This window comes from Aulonocara stuartgranti (assembly GCF_965226115.1).
Source record: "Aulonocara stuartgranti genome assembly, chromosome: 4".
NCBI lineage: Eukaryota > Metazoa > Chordata > Actinopteri > Cichliformes > Cichlidae > Aulonocara > Aulonocara stuartgranti.
The window spans coordinates 939,449-961,898 of record NC_138942.1 but is presented as its reverse complement, the minus strand read 5'-3'; the positions used below and the strand labels follow the sequence as shown (position 1 = coordinate 961,898).

The 22,450-nt window shown below is 53.3% G+C and overlaps 2 protein-coding genes across 4 annotated transcripts; both read left to right on the top strand.

Annotated features, from left to right (window-relative positions):
* Positions 1 to 222: 222 nt before the first annotated feature.
* On the top strand, positions 223 to 10,576 carry kpnb1 (karyopherin (importin) beta 1; the record flags this gene model as incomplete). 2 transcript variants are annotated; one of them, XM_082530920.1, is made up of 22 exons in its annotated part: positions 223 to 559; positions 1,386 to 1,444; positions 3,541 to 3,723; positions 3,798 to 3,998; positions 4,075 to 4,227; positions 4,316 to 4,375; positions 4,444 to 4,533; positions 4,621 to 4,731; positions 4,822 to 4,923; positions 5,011 to 5,235; positions 5,329 to 5,520; positions 5,641 to 5,771; positions 6,109 to 6,256; positions 6,432 to 6,503; positions 6,581 to 6,725; positions 6,829 to 6,911; positions 7,068 to 7,175; positions 7,692 to 7,835; positions 8,056 to 8,161; positions 8,485 to 8,599; positions 8,989 to 9,150; positions 9,232 to 10,576. In XM_082530920.1, coding segments are annotated over exons 1-22 (2,631 nt in total). In that variant the 5' UTR covers positions 223 to 519. The 2 variants fall into 2 exon arrangements, with proteins under 2 accessions (XP_082387046.1, XP_082387045.1); XM_082530919.1 differs by lacking the exon at positions 9,232 to 10,576 and having other exon boundaries at positions 8,989 to 9,154.
* Positions 10,577 to 12,072: 1,496 nt separating this feature from the next.
* LOC309705236 (uncharacterized protein) lies at positions 12,073 to 21,942 on the top strand. Of its 2 annotated transcripts, XM_082530917.1 has the most exons (10): positions 12,073 to 14,392; positions 15,424 to 15,485; positions 16,145 to 16,249; positions 16,508 to 16,645; positions 16,954 to 17,093; positions 17,167 to 17,335; positions 17,414 to 17,542; positions 18,416 to 18,551; positions 19,188 to 19,346; positions 19,699 to 21,942. In XM_082530917.1, the coding sequence occupies exons 1-9, from the start codon at positions 12,702 to 12,704 to the stop codon at positions 19,324 to 19,326; spliced, it is 2,709 nt and encodes a 902-aa protein (XP_082387043.1). In that variant the 5' UTR covers positions 12,073 to 12,701; the 3' UTR covers positions 19,327 to 19,346; positions 19,699 to 21,942. The 2 variants fall into 2 exon arrangements, with proteins under 2 accessions (XP_082387043.1, XP_082387044.1); XM_082530918.1 differs by lacking the exon at positions 16,145 to 16,249 and having other exon boundaries at positions 12,077 to 14,392.
* Positions 21,943 to 22,450: the final 508 nt, after the last annotated feature.

Sequence of the window (22,450 nt, the reverse complement as noted above, 5' to 3'; positions counted from 1 at the left end):
AAAAGTGATGTAATGATATCTATATTTTCAGTCATCAGCTCCTGCTCCTTTTCATGCATGGATGCAGTGTTGTTTTAATTCAAAGGAAGGTTTGTGTGTAGGAAATTAATTACTGTTGCACCATGTGTGAAAAATTACATGAAATGAAATCTCAGTGTACTGAGACAGGATGATATGGTGTCCGGCGGTCCCTGAAGGCAGCACGTTTTTTGGCGTCACTGCGTGATATCCCTCCGCGGGAGAGAAGCGCGCAGCCCTTTCCCTCCCTGTAGCACAGGATGCGAACGGGCGGCGGTGAAGCGACGAGACGTGACTCTGCGCCGACGCTGTCAACATTTCCCGCAACATCCGAGTGAAAATACGCCGAACGAAGACCGGGGAACCTCCGCCACCCGTATCACCGACTGAACCCGTCCTGTGCCTGACAACGACCGAGCTCCGTGGAAGAAATATAATCCGCTGTGGGCGCTGCGCGGCAACCGAAAGTGTCGGACTGAAGAGAGGCAGCCGGGGGAAGGAATGGAGCTCATCACGATTCTCGAAAAAACCGTCTCTCCGGGTGAGTCCCTGCATCACGCAGCGCACACAGCCGGCGGCCCGGGCCCGATGCCCGGCCGGGGGGTGCGGTGTTTGCGAGACGGCGGGCTGCCCGGAGCACCGGGGAAAGTTGGAAGCAGGGAGGAGGGAAACCATGCTAGCTCACTGTGCTAACCCGTTAGCGTTACGGCCTGACGCCGCTGGTGACTTAGCACTCTACCGGGCGTTTAAGCACACTTTAATGGCATTGGTAACCCTTTAGCCTGTCGACGGGAAACCAGAAGACGTTGTCATATCGCCATCACGCGGATTCGGGCCCACATAGGCCGTAATGCCGGCTGTGTGTCCCCGATCAGAAGCCGCGACCCTGCCCATGCCCGGGTTAGCCGTTAGCTTCTTCGCTAGCTCGGGCCATTCAAACTGTCGGCCGCTTTCTCGGCGTGTTCTCCTGGGTAACGCCGCTTTAGAGTCGCTGCGGGCACAGGCGAGCGCCCTGGTTGTGAGTTGACCTCTGCTCCGCTGCTTTAAGCGGAGTTGGCGCAGTTTTAGCGGCTCCGCTGTTTGCACATAAAACTTCATGCGCGTCTCTGGAAACGTGTCGGCTAGCGTTAGCCTGCTAGCACAGTGCAGGTGGCTAGCGCGCATGTTGTAGGGTCGGTGTGCTTCTCGGTACCACCGATGGCTCTCACCGGGGCGGGAGTTAAACTTTCTGAGTCTGAGGTGAATCATTAGTGCGGGACATCCACCCCGGGGCCGGGTGCTTGTGTGTGAACGTCTGGTGAACACGTTTAACCACCGTGCGTTAGCCCGTCCGCTAACCAGCCCCCTCCTCTCTCCTCTGTCCGCAGACCGGAATGAGCTGGAGGCGGCGCAGAAGTTTCTGGAGCAGGCGGCCATAGAGAACCTGGTGAGTATGGAGGGAGAGCAGCTGGAGCTCAGGCTGCTGCAGGAGAGGAGCGGACAGGGACCGAGGACTGCTGGATCCCGCCGGCTTTTCCTCCTTCCTCCTCCCCTTCCTCCCTCTGCATTGGCACACACGCACGCACACTCTTCACATATGTGTCACAGTGAAAGCCTCCATTGGCTCCTGATATGACCGTGCCAGGGTCTGCATGCTTCAGCCACTTCAAGGTCTTCATCAGAGGGCGAAGCTGATGCTCCCACATTTCTACATACCCTTTGTGTGGTCCTGACCTTTGACCTTGCCCTCATATACTATTTAAGTACACATGCTAACTTCAACCAGAACAGGAAGTGGTTCATAGCGAGTGTCTGTGAAGGTTCATAGCGAGTATAAATATGTATGTTGAGCGAGTATATCTCTGTAAACGGGCTGTCTCTGCTGGTCACATGACTGCAGCTTTCTGTGACCAGGTGTGACCGGCAAGTGCGAGCAGGTGGGTCTCTGTGAAACATCAGTGTGAGGGTCACAGCTGTTCCAGGGTTTCTGTGAGGGTTGGATGCCGTCTCCACGGGTCGCCCTTCTTGACTGTGTGGTCAGGTTTGACTGATATTCTGTAGTGAGGGTGGGGCTTGATGAGTCAGGGTGTTGCGGTTACGTGGCTTACTTGTTACTCAGGGAAATGTTTAAATGTGTTGTCAGATGTGGTGACTGGCATGTAGAACTCCAACTAAAAGGTGCAGGTGGTGGGGGAGTCGGGGTAGGGCCGGTGGGGTTTGCAGTAAAGCCGCCATGGGGCTGTGGCGGTGTAGTTTGTGACCATGTGGGCGCTGTTGTCACGCGTCACTGGGAGACCAGGTGAGCCATCCTGAGCAGCAGGTTCACCTGAGGAAATGTTTCTTCCTGTTTATACACACAGACACTCCATACGATCGTCAGCTGTGTGAGGTGATGTCATCGTCGGCGGGAACCAATAAAATCAAAGATGACTTTCTGTAGTTTCTTATTTTGTAGTTTTTGCTGTGTCAGGAAGATAAATATCAGACTCTGTGGTCAAATGGTCTCTGTGTTAGAGACAAAGGTAAGAACAGTTACCGTTTATCTCGCAGTTATAAATTAAGCCCCACCCCTTCGCTTTACAGTGTGTTGACAATAAAACTGTAAACTCGGCAGAGTGTAACCCGACCGAGTCAATAACTCCTGCCAGACGCCGCCATCGTGGCCAGAAAGTCCACTGATCTGATATTTAAAACTGACTGTTCAAATCCAGATGTTTCTGCTGGATCGTGGTTTCTGCATGCTAAAGAATATCTGCACGCACACACACACACACACACACACACACACACACACACACACACACAGTGCTGCTGTGGTCGTCTGCTCACTGCAGAGAAACAGTTAGTTGTCTGTCCAGAGAAAAATAAAAGTTCTGGTTGGAGCTGATTGAGAGCACCTGGACACCTGCAGGAGGCGTGATGCTGATGGCGTCCTGCAAACAGAAGAAACGTAGTTGGCAGTTCTTTGCTGTTTGCCTCTGTCTGCGTGTGCTACTGCCACCTTCTGGCAGGAGGAGCACGCTGCGTCTTGTCAGGTGTGAGGGGAAAAGTATTTCAGTCCAAAAATATCTTCGGTCAGCTTTCTTCTCTGGTCTGACGTCAGTTGTAGCTCGCCGTCCTTCAGCCTGAAGCAGAGCGACGGGGTCAGGTGTGCCTCACCTGTGCAGACAGAATGAATGGAAGCAGAGCGAGCAATCAAATCACTAAGTCTGTTTAATGCTCCGCCCAGCAAACTGACAGCGACTTAATGTTGACAAGCTAAAGTAAGACTTGGTTCCAGGTCGGCGACCGATCTCTGGTTCCTGTTAGTGCTTCCTGTCTGTGATCGTACCTGCTGCCTTCTTGTTCACACGTTTACACCTGAAACCAGAGACGCAGAGCAGCTGTTGTAACGAGAAGCTGTGTTTCAGCTCCAGTAAAAATCCCAGCGTCGTCGCTTCTGCACAAAGCTTCCTTCACTCTCACTGTTTCACCGTAACTCAAACCAGATGTTTGACGTAATCAGTGACGCTCATCATGTGACCTTTGCTCCTCCTCCTTCAGCCCACATTCCTGGTGGAGTTGTCCAAAGTGTTGGCGAACCCGGGGAACACTCAGGTGGCTCGAGTTGCTGCCGGTCTGCAGGTGAAGAACTCGCTGACATCCAAAGACCCCGATGTCAAGGCGCAGTACCAGCAGAGATGGCTAGCCATCGACATCAACGCTCGCCGCGAGATCAAGAACTACGTAAGGGCCGAGCAAACCCCGCTCACCGTCCGCCACCGCCTCCACCTGTCTAACGGTTCCCGTGTCTCCGGCAGGTTCTACAGACTCTGGGCACGGAGACGTACCGGCCCAGCTCGGCCTCGCAGTGCGTCGCCGGCATCGCCTGCGCCGAGATTCCCGTGAACCAGTGGCCCGAGCTGATCCCGCAGCTCGTCGCCAACGTCACCGATCCGTCGAGCACGGAACACATGAAGGAGTCCACGCTGGAGGCCATCGGCTACATCTGCCAGGACATCGTGAGTCACGGCGAGCACGTTAAAGCACGCCGCCTGTTGTTACCCAAGTGTTCGCTCACCCAGCTGTTTTCCGCAGGACCCGGAGCAGCTGCAGGAGAACGCCAACCAGATCCTGACGGCCATCATCCAGGGCATGAGGAAGGAGGAGCCCAGCAACAACGTGAAGCTGGCCGCCACCAATGCGCTGCTCAACTCGCTCGAGTTCACTAAAGCCAATTTCGACAAGGACGTACGTTGCTTTCTCCTAACTCCTCCCCCTTTTAATGTAACTTTATTTGCAGGGAATCACGCTGACAAATGTGTACTTCCTGTTTCAGACGGAGCGACACTTCATCATGCAGGTCGTCTGTGAAGCCACGCAGTGTCCCGACACCAGAGTGAGTAACGCCAGCGTAATGCCCGTGACCTTTGACCCCTCAAATGCACTCACCTACTGCTCTTTCAGGTGCGCGTGGCGGCCCTGCAGAACCTGGTGAAGATCATGTCTCTGTATTATCAGTACATGGAGACGTACATGGGCCCCGCCCTGTTCGCGGTAAGACACCACAAACCTTTATTTAAACCCGAGAGTCAGTCGGAGTCGTCTCAGCAGCGCCGCTACTCTTGTCACTTCCTGTTTCAGATCACCATCGAGGCGATGAAGAGCGACATTGATGAGGTGGCGCTGCAGGGCATCGAGTTCTGGTCCAACGTCTGTGATGAGGAGATGGATCTGGCCATCGAGGCCTCAGAGGTCAGTGTGACGCTTCCTTTAACCAACAGGAAGTTGTTTTTTACTTCCTGTTTGTTCACGGTTCGCTCTTTCTGTCTCGTCCAATCGCAGGCCTCGGAGCAGGGACGCCCCCCCGAGCACACCAGTAAGTTCTATGCCAAAGGTGCGCTGCAGTACCTGGTCCCCATCCTCACCCAGACCCTCACCAAGCAGGTAGCTCAGCTGTCGGAGCCTCATCCCGTTTACCTGTCTGTGGCTTTGAGTCTACCTGTTTAGCTCCGCCTTCTCCTCTTCCTGCAGGACGAGAATGATGACGACGACGACTGGAACCCGTGTAAGGCGGCCGGCGTGTGCCTGATGCTGCTCGCCACCTGTTGCGAGGACGACGTGGTTCCCCACGTGCTGCCCTTCATCAAAGAGAACATCAAACATCCCGACTGGCGTTACCGCGACGCCTCCGTCATGGCCTTCGGCTCCATCTTGGAGGGACCCGAGCTAAACCAGCTCAAGCCGCTCGTCATACAGGTGAGACGCTCGAGCAGCTCGCCCAGCTCGCCCAGTCTTCTGTCTGTCACACAAATCCCTCTGTGTACTAAACTCCACCCCCTCCTCCTGCAGGCGATGCCCACCCTGATCGAGCTGATGAAGGACCCCAGCGTGGTGGTGAGGGACACCACGGCGTGGACGGTGGGCAGGATCTGCGAGCTGCTGCCCGAAGCTGCCATCAACGAGGTCTACCTGGCCCCCCTGCTGCAGTGCCTGATCGAGGGCCTGGGGGCGGAGCCCAGAGTGGCCTCCAACGTCTGCTGGGTGAGTCGCCGGTCCGCGCTGGGCGTCATGTGGCCTTTGAGAGAGCTCTGTCAAAACGAACCCGACCTCAGATTTCGTTCTTCTTCGGTGGAAACCTTAACCTGTCGTCTCCTCCCTCAGGCCTTTTCGTCTCTCGCAGAGGCGGCGTACGAAGCCACGGATGCCGCCGAGGACCAGGAGGAGCCGAACACCTACTGCCTGTCCTCGTCCTTCGAGATCATCGTGCAGAAGCTTCTGGAGACCACAGACAGGTATGACGATGCTCACACATGCGTCTGTGCCTCTGACGACCGCAGCCTGATGGCGGTGTGACCACTTCCTGGTTTCAGAGCGCAGAGTGAACTGCATAAAGAGCTGGCAGACGGCTTCCTGTCGGCTCGCCGATCGTGTCACAGCTGCTGTTTCCTTCACTTTAACACTTCGAGTTAACCGCTTAAATGATGATGTCATCACAGAGGTTTCTGTGATCGTGTCGACGTTTGTGGGCGGGGCTCGACAGCTGAATGCGCTCAGTCATCGGGCAGCCGTCGTGCCTCCTTGACAGCGCTCTGCGTACTCGTCTTTGATTGGTCTGTTCCTGTCTCTCAGGCCCGATGGTCACCAGAACAACCTGCGCTCTGCGGCGTACGAGGCTCTGATGGAGATCGTGAAGAACAGCGCCAAGGACTGCTACCCCGCCGTGCAGAAAACCACGCTGGTCATCATGGAGCGGCTGCAGCAGGTCCTGCAAATGGAGGTGAGGGCGCCGTCTTAGGGGCAGAGCGACATCGATGCCGTTGTGAGCATCGCTTGGATCTCAAAGTCATTCAAGAGAAAAAACATAGAGCTGAAATAAACTGGTTTGAGCAGACCAGGCAGCTTTTAATTTGAAAAGGCACTGGCTTCACGTCTCTTAACTTCCTGTCTTCCAGTCTCACATCCAGAGCACCTCAGATCGGATCCAGTTCAACGACCTGCAGTCGCTGCTGTGCGCCACTCTGCAGGTGAGACGGGACACCTGAGCCTTTCTGTGCTCATGCTCTTATTATGGTGGTTCTGAGTGTTTCCTGTGTGTGTGCAGAACGTCCTGCGTAAAGTGCAGCATCAGGATGCCCTGCAGATCTCAGACGTGGTGATGGCGTCCCTGCTGAGGATGTTTCAGAGCACTGCCGGCTCCGGAGGCGTGCAGGAGGACGCGCTGATGGCCGTGTCCACGCTCGTCGAAGGTACGCCACAGTTACTTGAGTGACTACACGGCGAGGGCAGTGACGTGTTGTGTTCAGAGGGCGCGGCTCTCCACGTGTCTCACTCTGCACATTTCTCTTGCAGTTCTGGGCAGCGACTTCCAGAAATACATGGAGGCCTTTAAGCCGTTCCTTGCCATCGGACTGAAGAACTACGCAGAGTATCAGGTAGGACTCGCACAGCTGATCACCACTTCCTGTTTCACAGTCGCGGTCTGACCTCGGAGCTGAGAGGCAAGTTTGCTGTTTATGGAGGAGGAGCTCTGATGTCATCACTGACTCAGACGTCACAGTGTTGATGATGTCATTGACGTGTTGCTGCAGGTGTGTCTGGCGGCCGTGGGTCTCGTGTGCGACCTGTGCAGAGCGCTGATGTCCAACATCCTGCCGTACTGTGACGAGATCATGCAGCTGCTGCTGGAGAACCTCGGGGTGAGGAGGGGGAGGAGCTACTTCGTCTTTATTGACATGCACCACACTGACCGTGATGTGAAAACCACGTTTATCTGAGACTTCCTCTCTCATCACTTCCTCGAGTTTTTCTGCACATGCTCAGTGGCAGGAGCACTTCCTGTGTGGCACAGATTTGGGCCACAGCGCCGTTAGCTGGCTGCTCTGACATCAGTGAAGCTGTAGAAATTCAGTTCCATTCCAGTCAACCTTTGACCCCCACACAGTCAGCTGGTTCAGTTTCCACATTAGCTCCCGTCTGCCCCTCACAGGGTCGGTCCAGATATTCCGACCCACAGTCACATGATGATCCAGGTGTAGCGAGCAGCCACCTGTTCACAGGTGTGGATTATTGATCCCAGACTTCACCTTCCTCTGGTGCTGTTTGATCACCTGATGGACATTTAACAGCTGCCGTGTTCCAAAGCAGTCTTTGTGCCGCTCACCTGTCTGACCCTCTCACAGGTGTGCAGATGTTAAACGTTGGTCTGTTTACAGAACGAGAATGTGCACCGGTCGGTGAAGCCTCAGATCCTCTCTGCGTTTGGCGACATCGCTTTGGCCATCGGGGGCGAGTTCAAGAAGTACCTGGACATCGTCCTGGACACCCTGCAGCAGGCATCGCAGGCTCAGGTGGACAAGGTAAAGCCCCGCCCCTTCAGATGTCTGAACACACACTGAATCTTGAACTTGGGCTTCGAGTGTAGAAATGCTCAGCTTAGATTCGGACGTCTGTGATGAAAACTCATGCACCACGCTGACCGTGATGTAAAACCAACCACGTGTATCTGAGACCTCTGACCTCACAGATTTACTTCCTGTCTGTCCGAGTTCACCTGACACATCTGAACCTGTGTTTCAGACGGACTACGACATGGTGGACTACCTGAACGAGCTGAGGGAGGGCTGCCTGGAGGCTTACACCGGCATCATCCAGGGCCTGAAGGGAGACCAGGAGAACGTCCACCGTAAGGACACACACACACACGGACAGACGGTCTCTCTGGCAGCGTCTGTCCTCAGGTGTCTGGGGCTACCTGGTTGTCTAAGTGCTAACGGTTATCGCTGTGATCGCATGACCACAGCTCCAGCGACGTCAGTTCCTCTTCCTGCTTGCAGTCAGCAGGAGGCTTTAGTGATGTCGCAGACAGACGTGGGTCCTTTTCACCCGGGAAGCTTTAGGCTGCCGCCGAACTCACAGCTTCCTGGTTTTGCGGGACCCAACAAATAAAAAAAACCTCCTGTTTGCTTTACTTGCTCTCTCACCCTCATCTCCTCTCCACCCCTGCAGCCGACGTGATGCTGGTGCAGCCTCGGGTGGAGTTCATCCTCTCCTTCATCCACCACATCGCCGAAGACGAGGACCACTCTGACGGCGTGGTGGCCAACGCTGCCGGACTCATCGGGTAAGCAGGGGGTGGAGCTGAAGCTCGACCATGTTGGTCCAACATGGAGATCTTATCAGGAGGTCACAGCCAATCAGAGGGTTCCTTTACCCCAGAACACTTCATGCTCAGATCAGATATCACAGAGCAGCTTTTATGGTTTTATTTTGAAGGAGCTAAACTTCCTGTGGTCTGCACCACAGCTGATCAGCGAGGGTCACATGGTTCAAAGTCTAAGGCGTTGTGGTCGGTGAAGAGAAATCATGCACCACGCTGATGGCGTGATGGAAAACAAACCGCATCCTCTGAGACCAGCACGGTTACCCTGGCGATGCTCCAGTGTCCAGCTTGAGAGCTCAGATTCTTTTCACATTAAAAGCCTCAGTTTGTTTGACGTGTGTGTTCCGTAGTGACCTGTGCACAGCATTTGGGAAAGATGTGATGAAGCTGGTGGAGGTTCGCCCGCTCATCAACGACCTGCTGACGGAAGGCCGGCGCTCCAAAACCACCAAGACCAAGACGCTCGCCACCTGGGCCACCAAGGAGCTCCGCAAGCTGAAGAGCCAGGCCTGGTGAGGGTGGAGGCATGCTTCTCGTGGCTTCTCTGCGTCACTTCCTCTCTAACCCCTCCTCTCTCTCTGTGTCTCCTGCAGATGGCGGGTGTCGTGTCAGGGCGAGATGAGACTTCGGATGACATCACTGAGGACAAATCGGCCGCTGGATTAAATCTTCTGTGTTTGTCGGCGTTTCGCTCGAAGCAGCAGAAGAAGAGATGAGTGTCTGTGTGTGAGCGCGAGAGAGAGACGTGTGAGCGAGCGAGAGATGATGACATCACACCACCTTCAGTTCCTGCAGGCGATGACCCCGCCCCCTCCCCCTCCCCTCTTGGATGGCCTGTGGACTGGACTGTGACTCCTCCCCCTTAAAGAAACCCCCTCTCCTTCCACTCCTCCCCCGCCTCTGCCCGCGATCCGCCTCTTTCGCTGTAGCTGGGCTCTCCTATGACATCGTGATGATGTCACCGACCTGCCGCCGCCACCCCCCCTGCTCAGGGGGAGGGGGAGGAGGGGAACTGTGTGGAATCAGCTGATCGAGTGACTGCGTGGACTACTTCTTCTGTGGAAAACTGGATTTTTGTTGCTCTTACGTTTCTTCTTCTGAGCACTAAACATGGCGGCGGAGCTGTGAGGGACGGATGCCTCCGCCCGCTCGGTCTCCTCCAAACAACGGCAGCACTAAATTCCTTCAAAATAAAAGCCGAAACGATGCTGAGAGGAGCGAGTGCCAAATGGGAATAGTTTAGCCCGGGCGTGAGCGAGTGCTGCGAGCTGCCTCGGGTTTCCTCGCCGCCGCGCCTGCTTTGGGAACGGGTCACTCACCTTTTTGCTTGTTAAGATTTCAGATGATTGAAGACGTTTGTATGAGGTTCTATTTTTCCATTGCTATGATGAAAATAAAGTTAAAGTGATACAAAACATTCCCCGAGCTCTTCTGTGCTTTCGCTCTTCTTCTTCTCGGACTCCTGGACTCAAACGTTTTGGACTCTGCTGATTGGACGCTGAGCTCTGGCTGTCTCCCACTGTTGGCTTGTTTATTCGACGCTACAAAGAACCATGATTTTTGTTTTTTGGAACTCACTAGCAGTAAGGCGGTCGCTCCTCGCTACTGGGTGACTTCCTGTTGGGACGGTTTCAAGAAAAACAACAAAAAACCCCAACACTGACACGAAGCTTAAACGCTGCAGAGCGCGCTCATTGCCGCCTCTACGGCCGGAGAGCTTTGCTTTCAGTTGGTAAATATGATGGTCACTGAAAGCCAAGTGGCTCTGGCCTCGGAGGCTTTTATTTTGTAGAGGCGCGGCAGCTGTAGGGAGGAAGCACTTCCTGTGTTGACATGAACCTGAAAGTTTTATTTCTGAATTGTGAATCATTTGAAGCCGATCTGCTTTTTCTTTCATATTCAACTTTAGTGAACTAATAAAGTCTATATTGTACTGACCGTCTGCTGCTTCTTCACAACGCTACTGCTTCCTGCTGGAGTCTGACAAAATAAAAGCCTCTCACTGCTCTACATCGGGGCTCAGTCAAATCCTGATGCGATGGGTGAAGCAGTGTGTGGTGTCACGTGACCTCATGAGTGTTTTATTTTATCTGCTTTGCCTCAAAACAAACGCTCTTCCTCTGCACCAGACTGCATTCACAAAACTCCTGATTTTACCTGAGTACAGGTGAGCTGCGACAGTTGGGACTTCAGTTTAAAACATTAAAGTACAACACTGAGGATTCAGGTCCCAGCGGTGCTCAGACGTGCTGCTAAAGGCTGGCGCAAGCTCTGCAGCACCGCTATAAAATCGACATGAAAAGCTAGAGTATTGTAAAGCTCGTCGGGCCTGTGTGTGTGGAAACGGGTTATTCATAAGAATCTGCAGGTAAGGGGTGACGGGCTGGCTCAGCGTGCGTCACGTGTCGCCTCCACGGTTTCTGAGCAGCTCGTTATGCGCTCAGCATTACGGAATATCCTTTAAATCTTTCTAAATGTGTTCTGGATGGTTCAGTGTTTCCTGCAGCGCGTCCTTGCACTGCAGGGTTAAAAAAAAAAACAAAAACTGGTTTTGGCTGTCACAGAGCACCGGACTGGACCCCGGGCCACATGTTGGACACCCTGTCCTGCATATACACACAATGGAAATGATAAACCAGCTCTCTGTTGCTGTGGAAACAGCTGAAAAATGAGAAATGCACAATAATGGAAAGGTTTTCTGTTTCGCTCGCCAAAGCAGCACCTGTGGGCTCTAGAGGCTCACCTGTTGAGCTTTGAGTTTCCCTGCTCTCCGCTGTAGCTCAGGTCAGGTGTTCCTGCTACGAGCACAGGTGAGAGCAGCAGGGCCACCTCCTGTCGATGAGCCATACACTAATAATACAATGATGACCACCCACGGGCCTTACTTTGAGAACCTGACTTTCTCCTTCAGACCTCAGAGGGATTTTCGGGAATGATGATGTTTTCCATTGATCTGATTGGCCCGTAGGTTGTTCCTGATGAACCACCTTTGAGACCTCGAGAATCAATGATTCACTTTTTGTTTTTCTTTACGTGGTCATCGGACATCAGTTGTCGACTCGTCAGCCTCTCAGTCTGCGTTTCACATACAAGTTACTGACTGTTGGAGAAGCCTCTGACGTCACTCTTAGCTTCAGTTTCCCGGTCAACTCACTTGCTCTCCGGCTGCTGCGATGGCCGAGAGGTTAAGGCGTTGGACTTGAAATCCAATGGGGTCTCCCCGCGCAGGTTCGAACCCTGCTCGCAGCGACTTTTTAATAAAGTTCAAACACTCCCCTGAAAAAGCTGCACGAGCCGGAAACAGCCCAGAGAGTACGCGTCACACCAAAATAAAAAAGGAACTGTATGAGGATGAATTAAAACCAATGACTGTAGAAACCAGTCATTGATTAAAACACACAGACACAACACCGATAAGTAAAATAAGTATATTAATAATGTTTTGTAAACTCAAAGAAGAAATATAAAAAACAGAAACAATAAAAGAAATCATTAAAAAAAATCCAACCAACTGAAAAACAATAATTAAAAATAATACCTGTATATTACTGCATAATAATTAAATGAAATAAAACTTTACTACTGTTCGTAACATTAAAATTTTAAAGTGATCCACTAAAAGCGAATTATTTTTTTTCCATAAATCTTCATTTTCCCTCAATAAACGACAACAATCGTCATCATCATCATGAGGCTGTCAGATCCCGGCAGGTGTTCGGTTCCCTCCGTTAATCATTTAGCTATGATCGGTGATCGATCCTGCGTGCGCAGCCCCGCCTCCCGCCGTGTTGTCTGACCGGAGGATGAGGAGTCTTTAGGAGGCTAACAGCTAACGTCACGGAGCGGCGGCACCGGGATCGTTTCTCTCGTTCCTTCATGTTCTGACGTCGTCCAGCGGAGCCTTCGCCGTCACGAACCGGACCGGACTTCACATGTCCGCGGCTGTGCGCTGCCGGCGGCCCGGGTAGCTCTGCCGGGAGATGCGGCAGCAGCTAGCCGTTAGCCCCGCAGCTGTTATGTAAGAGCGGAGCGACTAGCCGCGCAGCTAACGTTAGCCGCCGCCATGAATGACGCGCAGCAAGAAATGTCTCCGGACTTCGTGCTCATGCGGCTCGTGTCCGCCGCGGAGTACGACCGGCTGGACGACCCCGACGAGCTGATGTCCGGGGGCGGCGGGTTCGGCCCCGTCAAAGCCGTGCTGGGCCGCCGCGGCGGCGGGTTCGATGTGGACTCTGGCGGCCCTTCGGCAGGCCTCGGCTCGGCTTCCCCGCATTACAGCTCCCCGCTGCCCGGGAAAGGAGAGCTGAGCGGCGGGCTGGGGCTGACGCACGCCCCGTCGGGCTCCGAGGCGCCGTTGTCGCCCCCTCCGTCCGAAGACTTTGTGGACTTCCCGGTGCCGCGTGGGCACGGCTCTGCGGGGCACGGAGCGCAGCTAATGGTGCTCCAGAACTTGCTGCGGTCCGGAGACCGGATCCTGGAGTGCGGGCTGGAGCAGCCGCCCCCTGGCTTCCTGCAGGAGGAGGCAGAGCGACAGAGACAGCAGCTGGACCCGGTGCCGGGCACGGGTCCTGGCAGCGCGACAGCTGGTCCCGGGGGAGGAAAGGACCAGAACCCCCCTGCACAGGAAAACCTGCAGCCGCAGCAGCTGTTGCAATGGCACCCGGTCCTGAGGCTGGGCTCCCAGGCCCCCCAGCGGGGCGTCCCGGCTCTGGACTCGGAGTCCGGGTCAGTCCTGTGCCACACACACCACCTGCTGACAGACCGGCTGGCTAAGTGGCCCCCGGGCCTGCTGGACCAAGCCCTGCGGGCGGGGCTGCTGGAGCCCAGGAAGACCTGCCCCCCCAGGTGTCAAGACCCGGTCCTGGCTCCGGCCCAGAGGCCAGTACACCCGGGCGAGGTGAGGGAAGGAAGTGGCGGGCAGGAACTGGTGCTCTCGCTTCCTCGCTGTTCCTGCCATGGCGTCCTGGCCTCGGGGTCCGGGGGCATCGGGCCTGGCGAGGACCCCAGCGAGACGAGCGACGCCCTGCTGGTCCTGGAGGGTCTGGGGTCAGAGGAGGTGGGGGGACTCGCGGCAGAGTCCAGGGATGCGGAGGACACAGAGAAAACAGAGCGGGTGGTGGGTGCAGGGATGCCTGGGGGGGCGGGGACTGTGTTCTCCAGTGGGACTCTCAGCGGGCTGATGCGGCAGGTGCACAGACTGGCAGAGGAGGCGGGAGTGTGCACAGATCAGAGCTGCCGGTCCTCACTCGCCGTTCTCGGCGCCACCGTGTCCCTCCCCTCCTGCGTGGACCCCCAGCCCCTCATCGGCAGCACCGCCACCCCCTGCCCGTACCTGCCTGTCCGCCCGCCACTGTCCCAGGCTGCTGCGGTGCTCCCCGACCCCCTCCCATCCTCTGACCCTCGCTCTCGCCCACAGCATCAGCACCAGTCGCGCTCCCAGCCCCAGAGCCGTGCCGCTACCCCCAAACTGGGTGTGGCTTCTGGGGCAGCGGGTCGGTCAGCCTCCCCTCTGGTGGTCCTGGAGGGGGAAGGGGGTGCAGGAGGAAGGGAGGGGGAGAAGATGCCCCGGGGGAAGTCGAGGAAGGGGGGGTCACTGAAGGTCCGGCTCAGCAAGCTATTCAGAACCAAGAGCTCGAGTGGCGGCTCGGGGGGGCTGCTGGACAAGAGGCCGTCCCTAGCGTCGTCCACGTCGTCGGGGGGCAGCCTGTTGGACGTGTGGGGGTCCACCTGCAGCAACCCAGACCAGGATGGCAGGTGAGGTCCCAAACTGATCAGGTAGTATTGATTAATCAGCTGCTTAGTTTCTCTGACATCACAGAACGGATCAGAGCGAATCGGTGACCTTGTTTTTGTTCAGGGGCGACTCACTTCCCGTTTCCTCGAAGCGGGGGATTTCCTGACTGTCTCATTTTTCTTGCGGCCGATCGAGTAGACTTCATGTTTCGTATTCCTGTGCAGCTCACAGTGAAAGTGTCTCTGATCATGTGACACTGATTAGTGGGGTGTATTGTTGTAACCATGGATACTGAAAGCACCTGGGCAGGTGACACCAGGTGTTAGATTGGATCAGTTTTTATTGCCAGATAAACACTGACTTTACCTGTCGGCACACAGGAAGTGAAACTGCCCTCTCCTCAGGATGCTTCCTCGAGCAGCAGGTTAGTTTGTGTTGACACAACTAACCTGCTCACCTGCAGTCAGTGTGACGGTGTACACGTGACATTTCACCCCCACAGTCACACTGACTGTAGTGTGAAACAAAGCAGTCGCTGTCCACCAGACTCAGACCACAGCGAGCGGCTGTGCCTCTGTCGGCAGGTGTAGGGCGTGTTTTTGTGTCATGCTGGTGTTTGAAGGGGTCACTTTGGATCTGAACGAACTCCAGGCGTCGAGGGCCGGTGTCCTGCAGGTTTTAGATGTGTTCTTGAGCCAACACAGCTGCTTTAAATGACCTCCTCAGCATGCCGTAAAGTTCTCCAGAGGCCTGGTAATGAACTAATCATGTGATTCAGGTGTGTTGACCCAAGGTGAGATCCTAAACCTGCAGGACGCCGGCCCTCGAGGCCTGGAGTTCGACACCCCTGCTTTAAAGCATCAAAGTGTCCTGAAGCTTTTCTTTGAGCTGAAATGTTTATTCTGAGTGGAGTCGGGTGGTTGCTGATTCTCACTCAAGATCGCTCCCGTGGATACGAACATGTTGACGAGTTGCAGCGTTAAAACCTTCGTGCCTCGCTCTGCAGTCAGGATGAAGGTGATGGTGCTGATGGTGTTGTTTGTGTCTTCAGGCTGCAGGTATCCAGACCTCACAGTGCCTTCTCTCCGGTGCCCTTCACTCCGGCTTTCACCGGTGAGTCCACACAGCTGTGAGTGTGTGAGAGGTGAACAGGTGAGATGTTTTTACCTGAGTTTGTGTGACTGAGTGTTTTCAGCAGCTCTGAGTGGCCAGTTTATTAGGAACTCCTCTATAAGCTCGTTCACGCGTGCTCTGCAGCCGCGAGAACGTTAAACGCTCTTTAATGTGCGAGACCAGGTGAGCAGAGGGCAGGTGAAACTCATGTGACCTGCCTCTGATCAGCAACCCAAAAATGTCACATTAAATACATCAAGTATGTTTTTAAAAAATATTTTTAATATTTAATTTATTTCTGAATTTGACAGTTGTGGTCCTCCCAAACTTGTGGGGTGCTCCAGTGTGTGTGTGGGTGGAGCCAGGTGCTGGGGGCGGGGCGGTGTGGGTCTGTGCAGACCTGCCCGCGGTCACAGTCGGGCCGGGTCAGAGACTCCTCTGCTTCGCGGTGTCAAACATCGGCTCTTCATCGATTATTATTTATGTTTTATTCCGAAAAACGAAACTTTTTTCCTGTTTTGCTCCTGACACGCCCCCCTCTCCTCTCAGCTCTGCTTCTGTCTGATCACATGACTCATCAGGTCAGCTGATCACTCTGCTCACTAATCTTTCCCTCTCTCCTATAACCCCTCCCTCTCTCTGCTTTCACCTGTGTCCAGGTGAGACGGTCTCTCTGGTCGATGTGGATATTTCTCGGAGGGGGGGGAACTCTCTCCACCCCCCCACTCCTCCTCCCCCTCCCAGACGGAGCCTCAGTCTGCTTGGTACTTCCTCCTTCTTTCTGCTTCCTGTTTGCACTTCCTCCTTCTGTGTGTGTGTGTGTGTGTGTGTGTGTGTGTGCGCCGTGACTCTTAGGTGAGTTTCTGCTCTCACGGGTTTTCGTGGAATTGTTTTAATCGTCTCATTGAAGGATTTTAGTCCTCTGAGGACCAATCAGAGGCAGTTATTCTGTTTTAGAATTGTTACTTCGTATAAAGTTGCATTTTTTTGGCTCTTTTATTATTTTAAATGGTTTTTTGCAGATGATTTTGGGGGTCCTCCTCAGCAGCACGGCCCCTTCATGGAGCGCAGCGCCGGGGCCTCCATGCAGTCGCTGCCCCCCCGACCGATGGCCCTGCCCCCCTCCCTCAACACCATCCAGCACAGCCTGAGCCTCAACGGTAGCGCGCGCGCGCACACACACACACACACACACACACACACACACACACACACACACACACACACGTCATTAATGGCATGTGTGTTTATTTGCTGATGCGTTTCCTGTTCAGGTTTATTTTCTGTTTTTTACTGTGTTGATTTTTAGCTTTGACTCATGAGCACATTTGTCATTGTTTTGCTTTTCAATAATTAAACTTCAAACATCAGTTGTGACAGTTTGTTTTTACGTCCTGATTTTCGTTTTTATCTTTGTTCTGTAGCTGTATTTGTTTATGTAAACTCATGCCCCCCCCATCTCCTTCAGACACCTTCCTGCGAGGTTTACCTCGACCCGTCCCCCTGCGGCCCGACGGGCAGCACCCGCCCCCCCGGCTCGCCCCTCGCTGCCCGCTCAGTCGACCCGATGCCGGCAACTTCGCCACCAGCCTCAGGGAGCTGGAGAAGGTGGAGCTACTATCGCCTGCTTTTGTAGCCTGCTGTGCGAGTGGGCGGAGCTAACCTGTGCATCTGCTTTCAGTGCGGCTGGTACTGGGGGCCGATGAACTGGGAGGACGCTGAGATGAAGCTGAAGGGGAAACCGGACGGCTCGTTTCTGGTGCGGGACAGCTCAGACCCGCGCTACATCCTGAGTCTGAGCTTCAGGTCGCAGGGAATCACACACCACACACGCATGGAGCACTACAGAGGTAACGCACACACACCTGTGCAGCGCCACGCCTCGCCTGTGAGCCTGCGTCCCCGTCTCACGGTTTCTCGTCCTGCAGGGACGTTCAGCCTGTGGTGTCACCCAAAGTTTGAGGACCGCTGTCACTCGGTGGTGGAGTTCATCGAGCGAGCCATCATGCACTCCAAGAACGGAAAGTTCCTGTACTTCCTGCGCTCGCGAGTCCCAGGTACCAGCATCCAATCAGCTCCAGGATATCTGTGGCTGCACAAGCGCGTGACATAGCCTCGGACGCACCACAAACACCACAAACAACTGGCATATAAATGCCACTTGTTTTGCACATATTCAACTCTGTATATTTTATATATTTTATTATTATTATTATTTTATTTTATTTTTTTACTATTTAATTTGTAAAATGTGTATACACACACACACACACACACACACACGTAGGAAAATATTTAGTATACACATCCAGAAATGCATACACTATTATATATTGTACATATATTTATTAGTTTCAGGTTGGCCATTCTTGTATTTTGCTCGTTTGTGTTGTTGTGTTTGCACATCTCTGTTGCTTGTGGGGCTCGCACACAAGAATTTCACTCGCATGTGCTGTGCCAGTGTGCCTGCACATGTGATGTGACAATAAAAAGTGATTTGATTTGATTTGATTTGGCTGCAGCCGCTCGTCATTAGATTCTAACAGGGAGCCTCGTGGGTCACAGCCACACTACTCAACTACGCAGCCAGTGTGACCTCGATGTTTGTCCAACCCTGAAGCTGCGTCCATGTTTCGTGCTGTCAGTGATGCGCCGTGTATTATATTATATATGGGGGGGGGGTTGATAGGTTTATAGGATCCAATGAAGACATTAGTTCATCTACATTACCTTCACAGACAGGACATTTTACAAGTACACTCAGTAAGTATCTGGACACATCAGCGTTAGTTACAAAGGCTGGCTGTCCACAAATATGTTCCTATAATAATTACTGGACTTTGAATTGATTCGCCTTTTGTCCGGTTCACTTTCCTTGATATAAAATCTTTATTTAATATATTTTGAGTTTCGTGTCCTTGTGTGTTCAGGTCTGCCGCCGACCCCAGTCCAGCTCCTGTACCCGGTCTCCAGGTTCAGCAGTGTTAAGTCTCTGCAGCATCTCTGTCGCTTCTGCATCAGACAGCTGGTCCGGATCGACCACATCCAGGAGCTGCCGCTGCCCACGTACGTACCCGCCTGAGCGCTCCCACGTCAGACACGGTCCTCCTGACCTTAGAGACGCAAAGCTGACGTTTATCTGTCCCGTGGATCTTTTTCATGACACGAGATCCCGCGGTCCTCGAAGGACGCCGGGCGAGGATTTAAAACAATGTTGAAAATAATCATATTGACCCAAAACAAAACGCATGAAGGGCTGCAGCGTGACTGAGACCAGTGGCGGGTTTCTCTTTAAGGCATCATTTGGTTTAGTTTCCTTGTGCAGCTTTTGTTTATTTGATCCTTCATGTCAGTTTCACATGTTTGGTTTGATCATGTGATGTAACTGCAGGTAGAGTCTCACCTGTGACTCATTACAGCCCGTTTCATGCGCTCTCACGGTGACCTGCTGTTAGCGAGCACACCAGAACATGACAAAAAGCTAAAGCTAGCTGAGAGCCTCGGTATGAGTAACGGATCGAAGGTGATCTAACGCCGTCGCTGTGATGGAGACGATCCAGAGCGGCGTCCTGTGATCTGCTGAATTGCTGTTACTAAAAAAATCAGTCGGTGCGTGTCTGCGTCGAGGTCCATGTTGTAAAAACGCGCCTGAATGTCGGAGAGTGTAAGCGAGCCGCTAACATCTGTCCTGGCTCCCCTCAGGCCTCTGATCGCCTACCTGAGGAAGTTTTATTACTACGACCCCGAAGAGGAGATCAGCCCCACGCTGAAGGAGGACAAGGAGCAGAAGGTGCGGGGGACGGAGGGCGGCGGCCAGCCGGGGGTCGAGTCACAAACGTAGCACCGGAGCCTGAAGCCGGCGTGAGTCATCTTCACGTTTCAGACACGCGCTCAGATCAAAGCTTTTATTTTTATTTATTTTTTAGCTGTTTCAGAGCAACTTGAAAGTGTCAGTTCCCAGTGATGATCACTGTGTGCTTTATTAATAACTGCTAACAGGACGCAGATGCTCTGTTAGCATGACGGTTTGTTTCTTTTAGTTTGTCACAGAATTGTATTATTTTTTCACCTTAAACAACTGATTTCCTTACAGACAGAAGTAATGAGATTACATTCATGATTAGGTTTTTGTGTTAGACTGTTGATGCTAAGCTAACACATATAAGTGTGCACTGTAGTGATGACGGCGTCTCCTCTTCTTCTCTCTCTGCAGTTCTTTCCTTTTCTTTGTTTCTCGGACTCGAACACTGAAGGATGTTCAAAAATCAAGCTGAACTCTCAGACTTCAGCCAATCGGCTCCCTCCGCTCAGTCCCGCATCCGGGCGGGTTTCAGATGATCCACCCTCCTTTGAGCTCTCTGATCGGCTCACGGGGAGTCGACAGGGGAGGGGCCGGGGATGTGGAGACTCCGCCTCTCTTTTGATGTCATCGCTGAGCAGCCAGACGGCGATGTTAGCTAAAATCAGTAAAAGAGAAAGGAGCTGAGAAAGTGTCGGTCGCCTCTGGGGTCCTCTGACGATACGAGAGGGTCTCTGATCCCGAGAGCAGAAGGCGGTACAGATTTATCCCAGCTCAGAGCTCGGCGCAGCACAAAGTGTGAGAGCGTCCCCTGAATGCACCAAAAGGTCTTTAAATGAATAAAACATCACAGAAATAAACGAATGATTGTACGGAGCCCCGCAGGGGACATGGAGGAAGAAAAAAATTAAGACGGACTTTTGCGGGACCTCGCAAAAGTTTTAGCCGCATTCTTCGGAGGCCGCCGGCTCGAAGCCGACCAGGAGGTCGAGGCACGATGTGCCGGGAAAGCGGTGTTCCTCCCGGCCGTAGTAGGTCTCGACCTCCCGTCAGCTTCGAGATGGCGGGTGTCAGATCTCCGAAAACGTCGGAGCACTTTTGCAAATATGTGATGTCTTGTAAACCGAGCAGGTATCTGACGTTTACACAACTACATTCACGCCTCAAAATATCTTAAGTGTATTTTGTGACCCAGAAAGAGGAATATTACAACTAAGCAGCTGCCGCCATTGTTGGAATTCAACTTTTGCGCGATCTCACAAAAGCACGTCTTAATTTTTTTTCTCCCATGTCCCCTGCGGGGCTCCGTATGATTGAACCTTTTAAAGCTAAATTTAAGCAGCTTTGATTCGTCGGATCAGCTGATTCGTAGCTTGATTGATCATTAAGATTTGATCGGCTCTAATATGCAGAGCGGTCAGCATCAGCTGTGAGCTGGGAGTCTGATCCATAGATCCTCAAACGTCTGCCATCTGTAAGAATGTGGGAGACCTTTCTGGGTTGAGGATGACGTCCTTGTGATGTTCGCGCTGCCGCTGAAGCGTGAGCAGCTCTCGTCTGATTGGCTCGGAGACGTCCGCCGTCTGCTGCGCCGTCGTGTAAAGTTGTTTACTTTCATATTTGCACTGAGCGACTTTTGTGAGTTTGGCCCGATCCTGAAGATGAGTCCTCGCAAACCGCTCCCCGTTCGTCGATCTCGTGTACGCTGAAACCTTTGGTACGATTTTTGCACTGCAGGTGAGGAAAGGCGGAGTCTGAATGTAGGTGTGGAGCTCCAGGAAGAGGAGCGCGCTGTGAATGTCACTGAAATATTTCCTGAGTATGAGCCTAGGTCAGCTTCGGGGTTTTATCATTGAGCTAGTGGTACTTGGCCGTCCTTTAGTTCCCGCAGCGGCGTTTTCTCCACGGTCTCGAGCCGCGGGGAGTCAGCTGACCCTTCAGAGAGCGACAGGTGATCGTGGACGCTCGTTTTCTTCCTTCAGCTCGCTCAGATATGAGCAGACTTGGACGTTGAAGGCAGAAACTCTGAAAGTGATTCATTCACCTATAACACGTCCCAATGAGATCAAACCCCGCCCACTCGCACACCTTTGCACACCTGACCAACCACCGCACAAAACAGAATCGTTCAAAGTTACAGAGAAACGGACAGAAACGACCCGACTCCATTAAAAGTGTGGTGTGAGGTGGAGGGGTCGGGCGCTGTTTGAAGCTCAGTTTGAATATCGGAGTTGAATACGAACAGCACAAAGCGAGTGTTTCCTTCATGCATCTGGCCTGTAACGCGTCGGTGTGTGAGGCGGCGCGCTCAGTACGGCGGCCGGGATCCTGGAGGCGACCACCGCTCCGCCTGTCGGGGCGTCATTACCAAAAAATAAGAAAAGAAGAAGAAACAGGACGACTACTGTGACGACTACTGAACTACAGCTTCCCCAAGCTGCACTGGAACAAGCTGGCGTTCAGATGAACTGGACTTGAGTGCATTCAGACACTGGGAAGACTGGAACGCTGGAGCTGGGATGTGAGTGCCCTGCGGGCACTTCCATGATGTCAAACGGTGAACGTGGGGGTGAACCTGCACCTGCAGGTGTGCTTGTCTGTGGTGTGGGGGGCAGTAATCTGTGCTTGTCACCTGTTAATAAAACAGTGTGGGCGGGACCAAGGCGCTCTCCTTCTTTGATCTGTACACATGCTTCCAGGAATGACATGATACGGCAGCCTGGCTTCTGTCAGTCTGCCCCAGGGCAGCTGTGGCTGCAGCTGTGGCTGCAGCCACAGCTGCAGCTGTGGCTCAGTGTGTGAATGAATAGTGGCATTGTAAAGCGCTTTATAAATCCAATCCATCATCGTCATTATTATTATTATTATTATTGTTATTGTTATTAATTCCAAAGGCAATCCTGAAAACCAGAGTCTGCTGTGCAAAAGTCTTGAGCCTCAGCTCATGTCTTTCTGTTTGCAAAGAGCCGACTCGGTGATTGTTTAAGTTGACCAATACTTCTTTAGCTGCTGAAGGCTTTCAGTCCAGTCCTTGGCCCTGACTGTTTTCAGACCAATGTTTTTGTTACGCTGAACTCTGACCTTTGAACCTTTCAAGCGTCATGAGGCTCCGAGGAGGTCCAACAGTGAGTCTGCAGCCGTCTGTGACGCATGGTGGAGGCGCGGT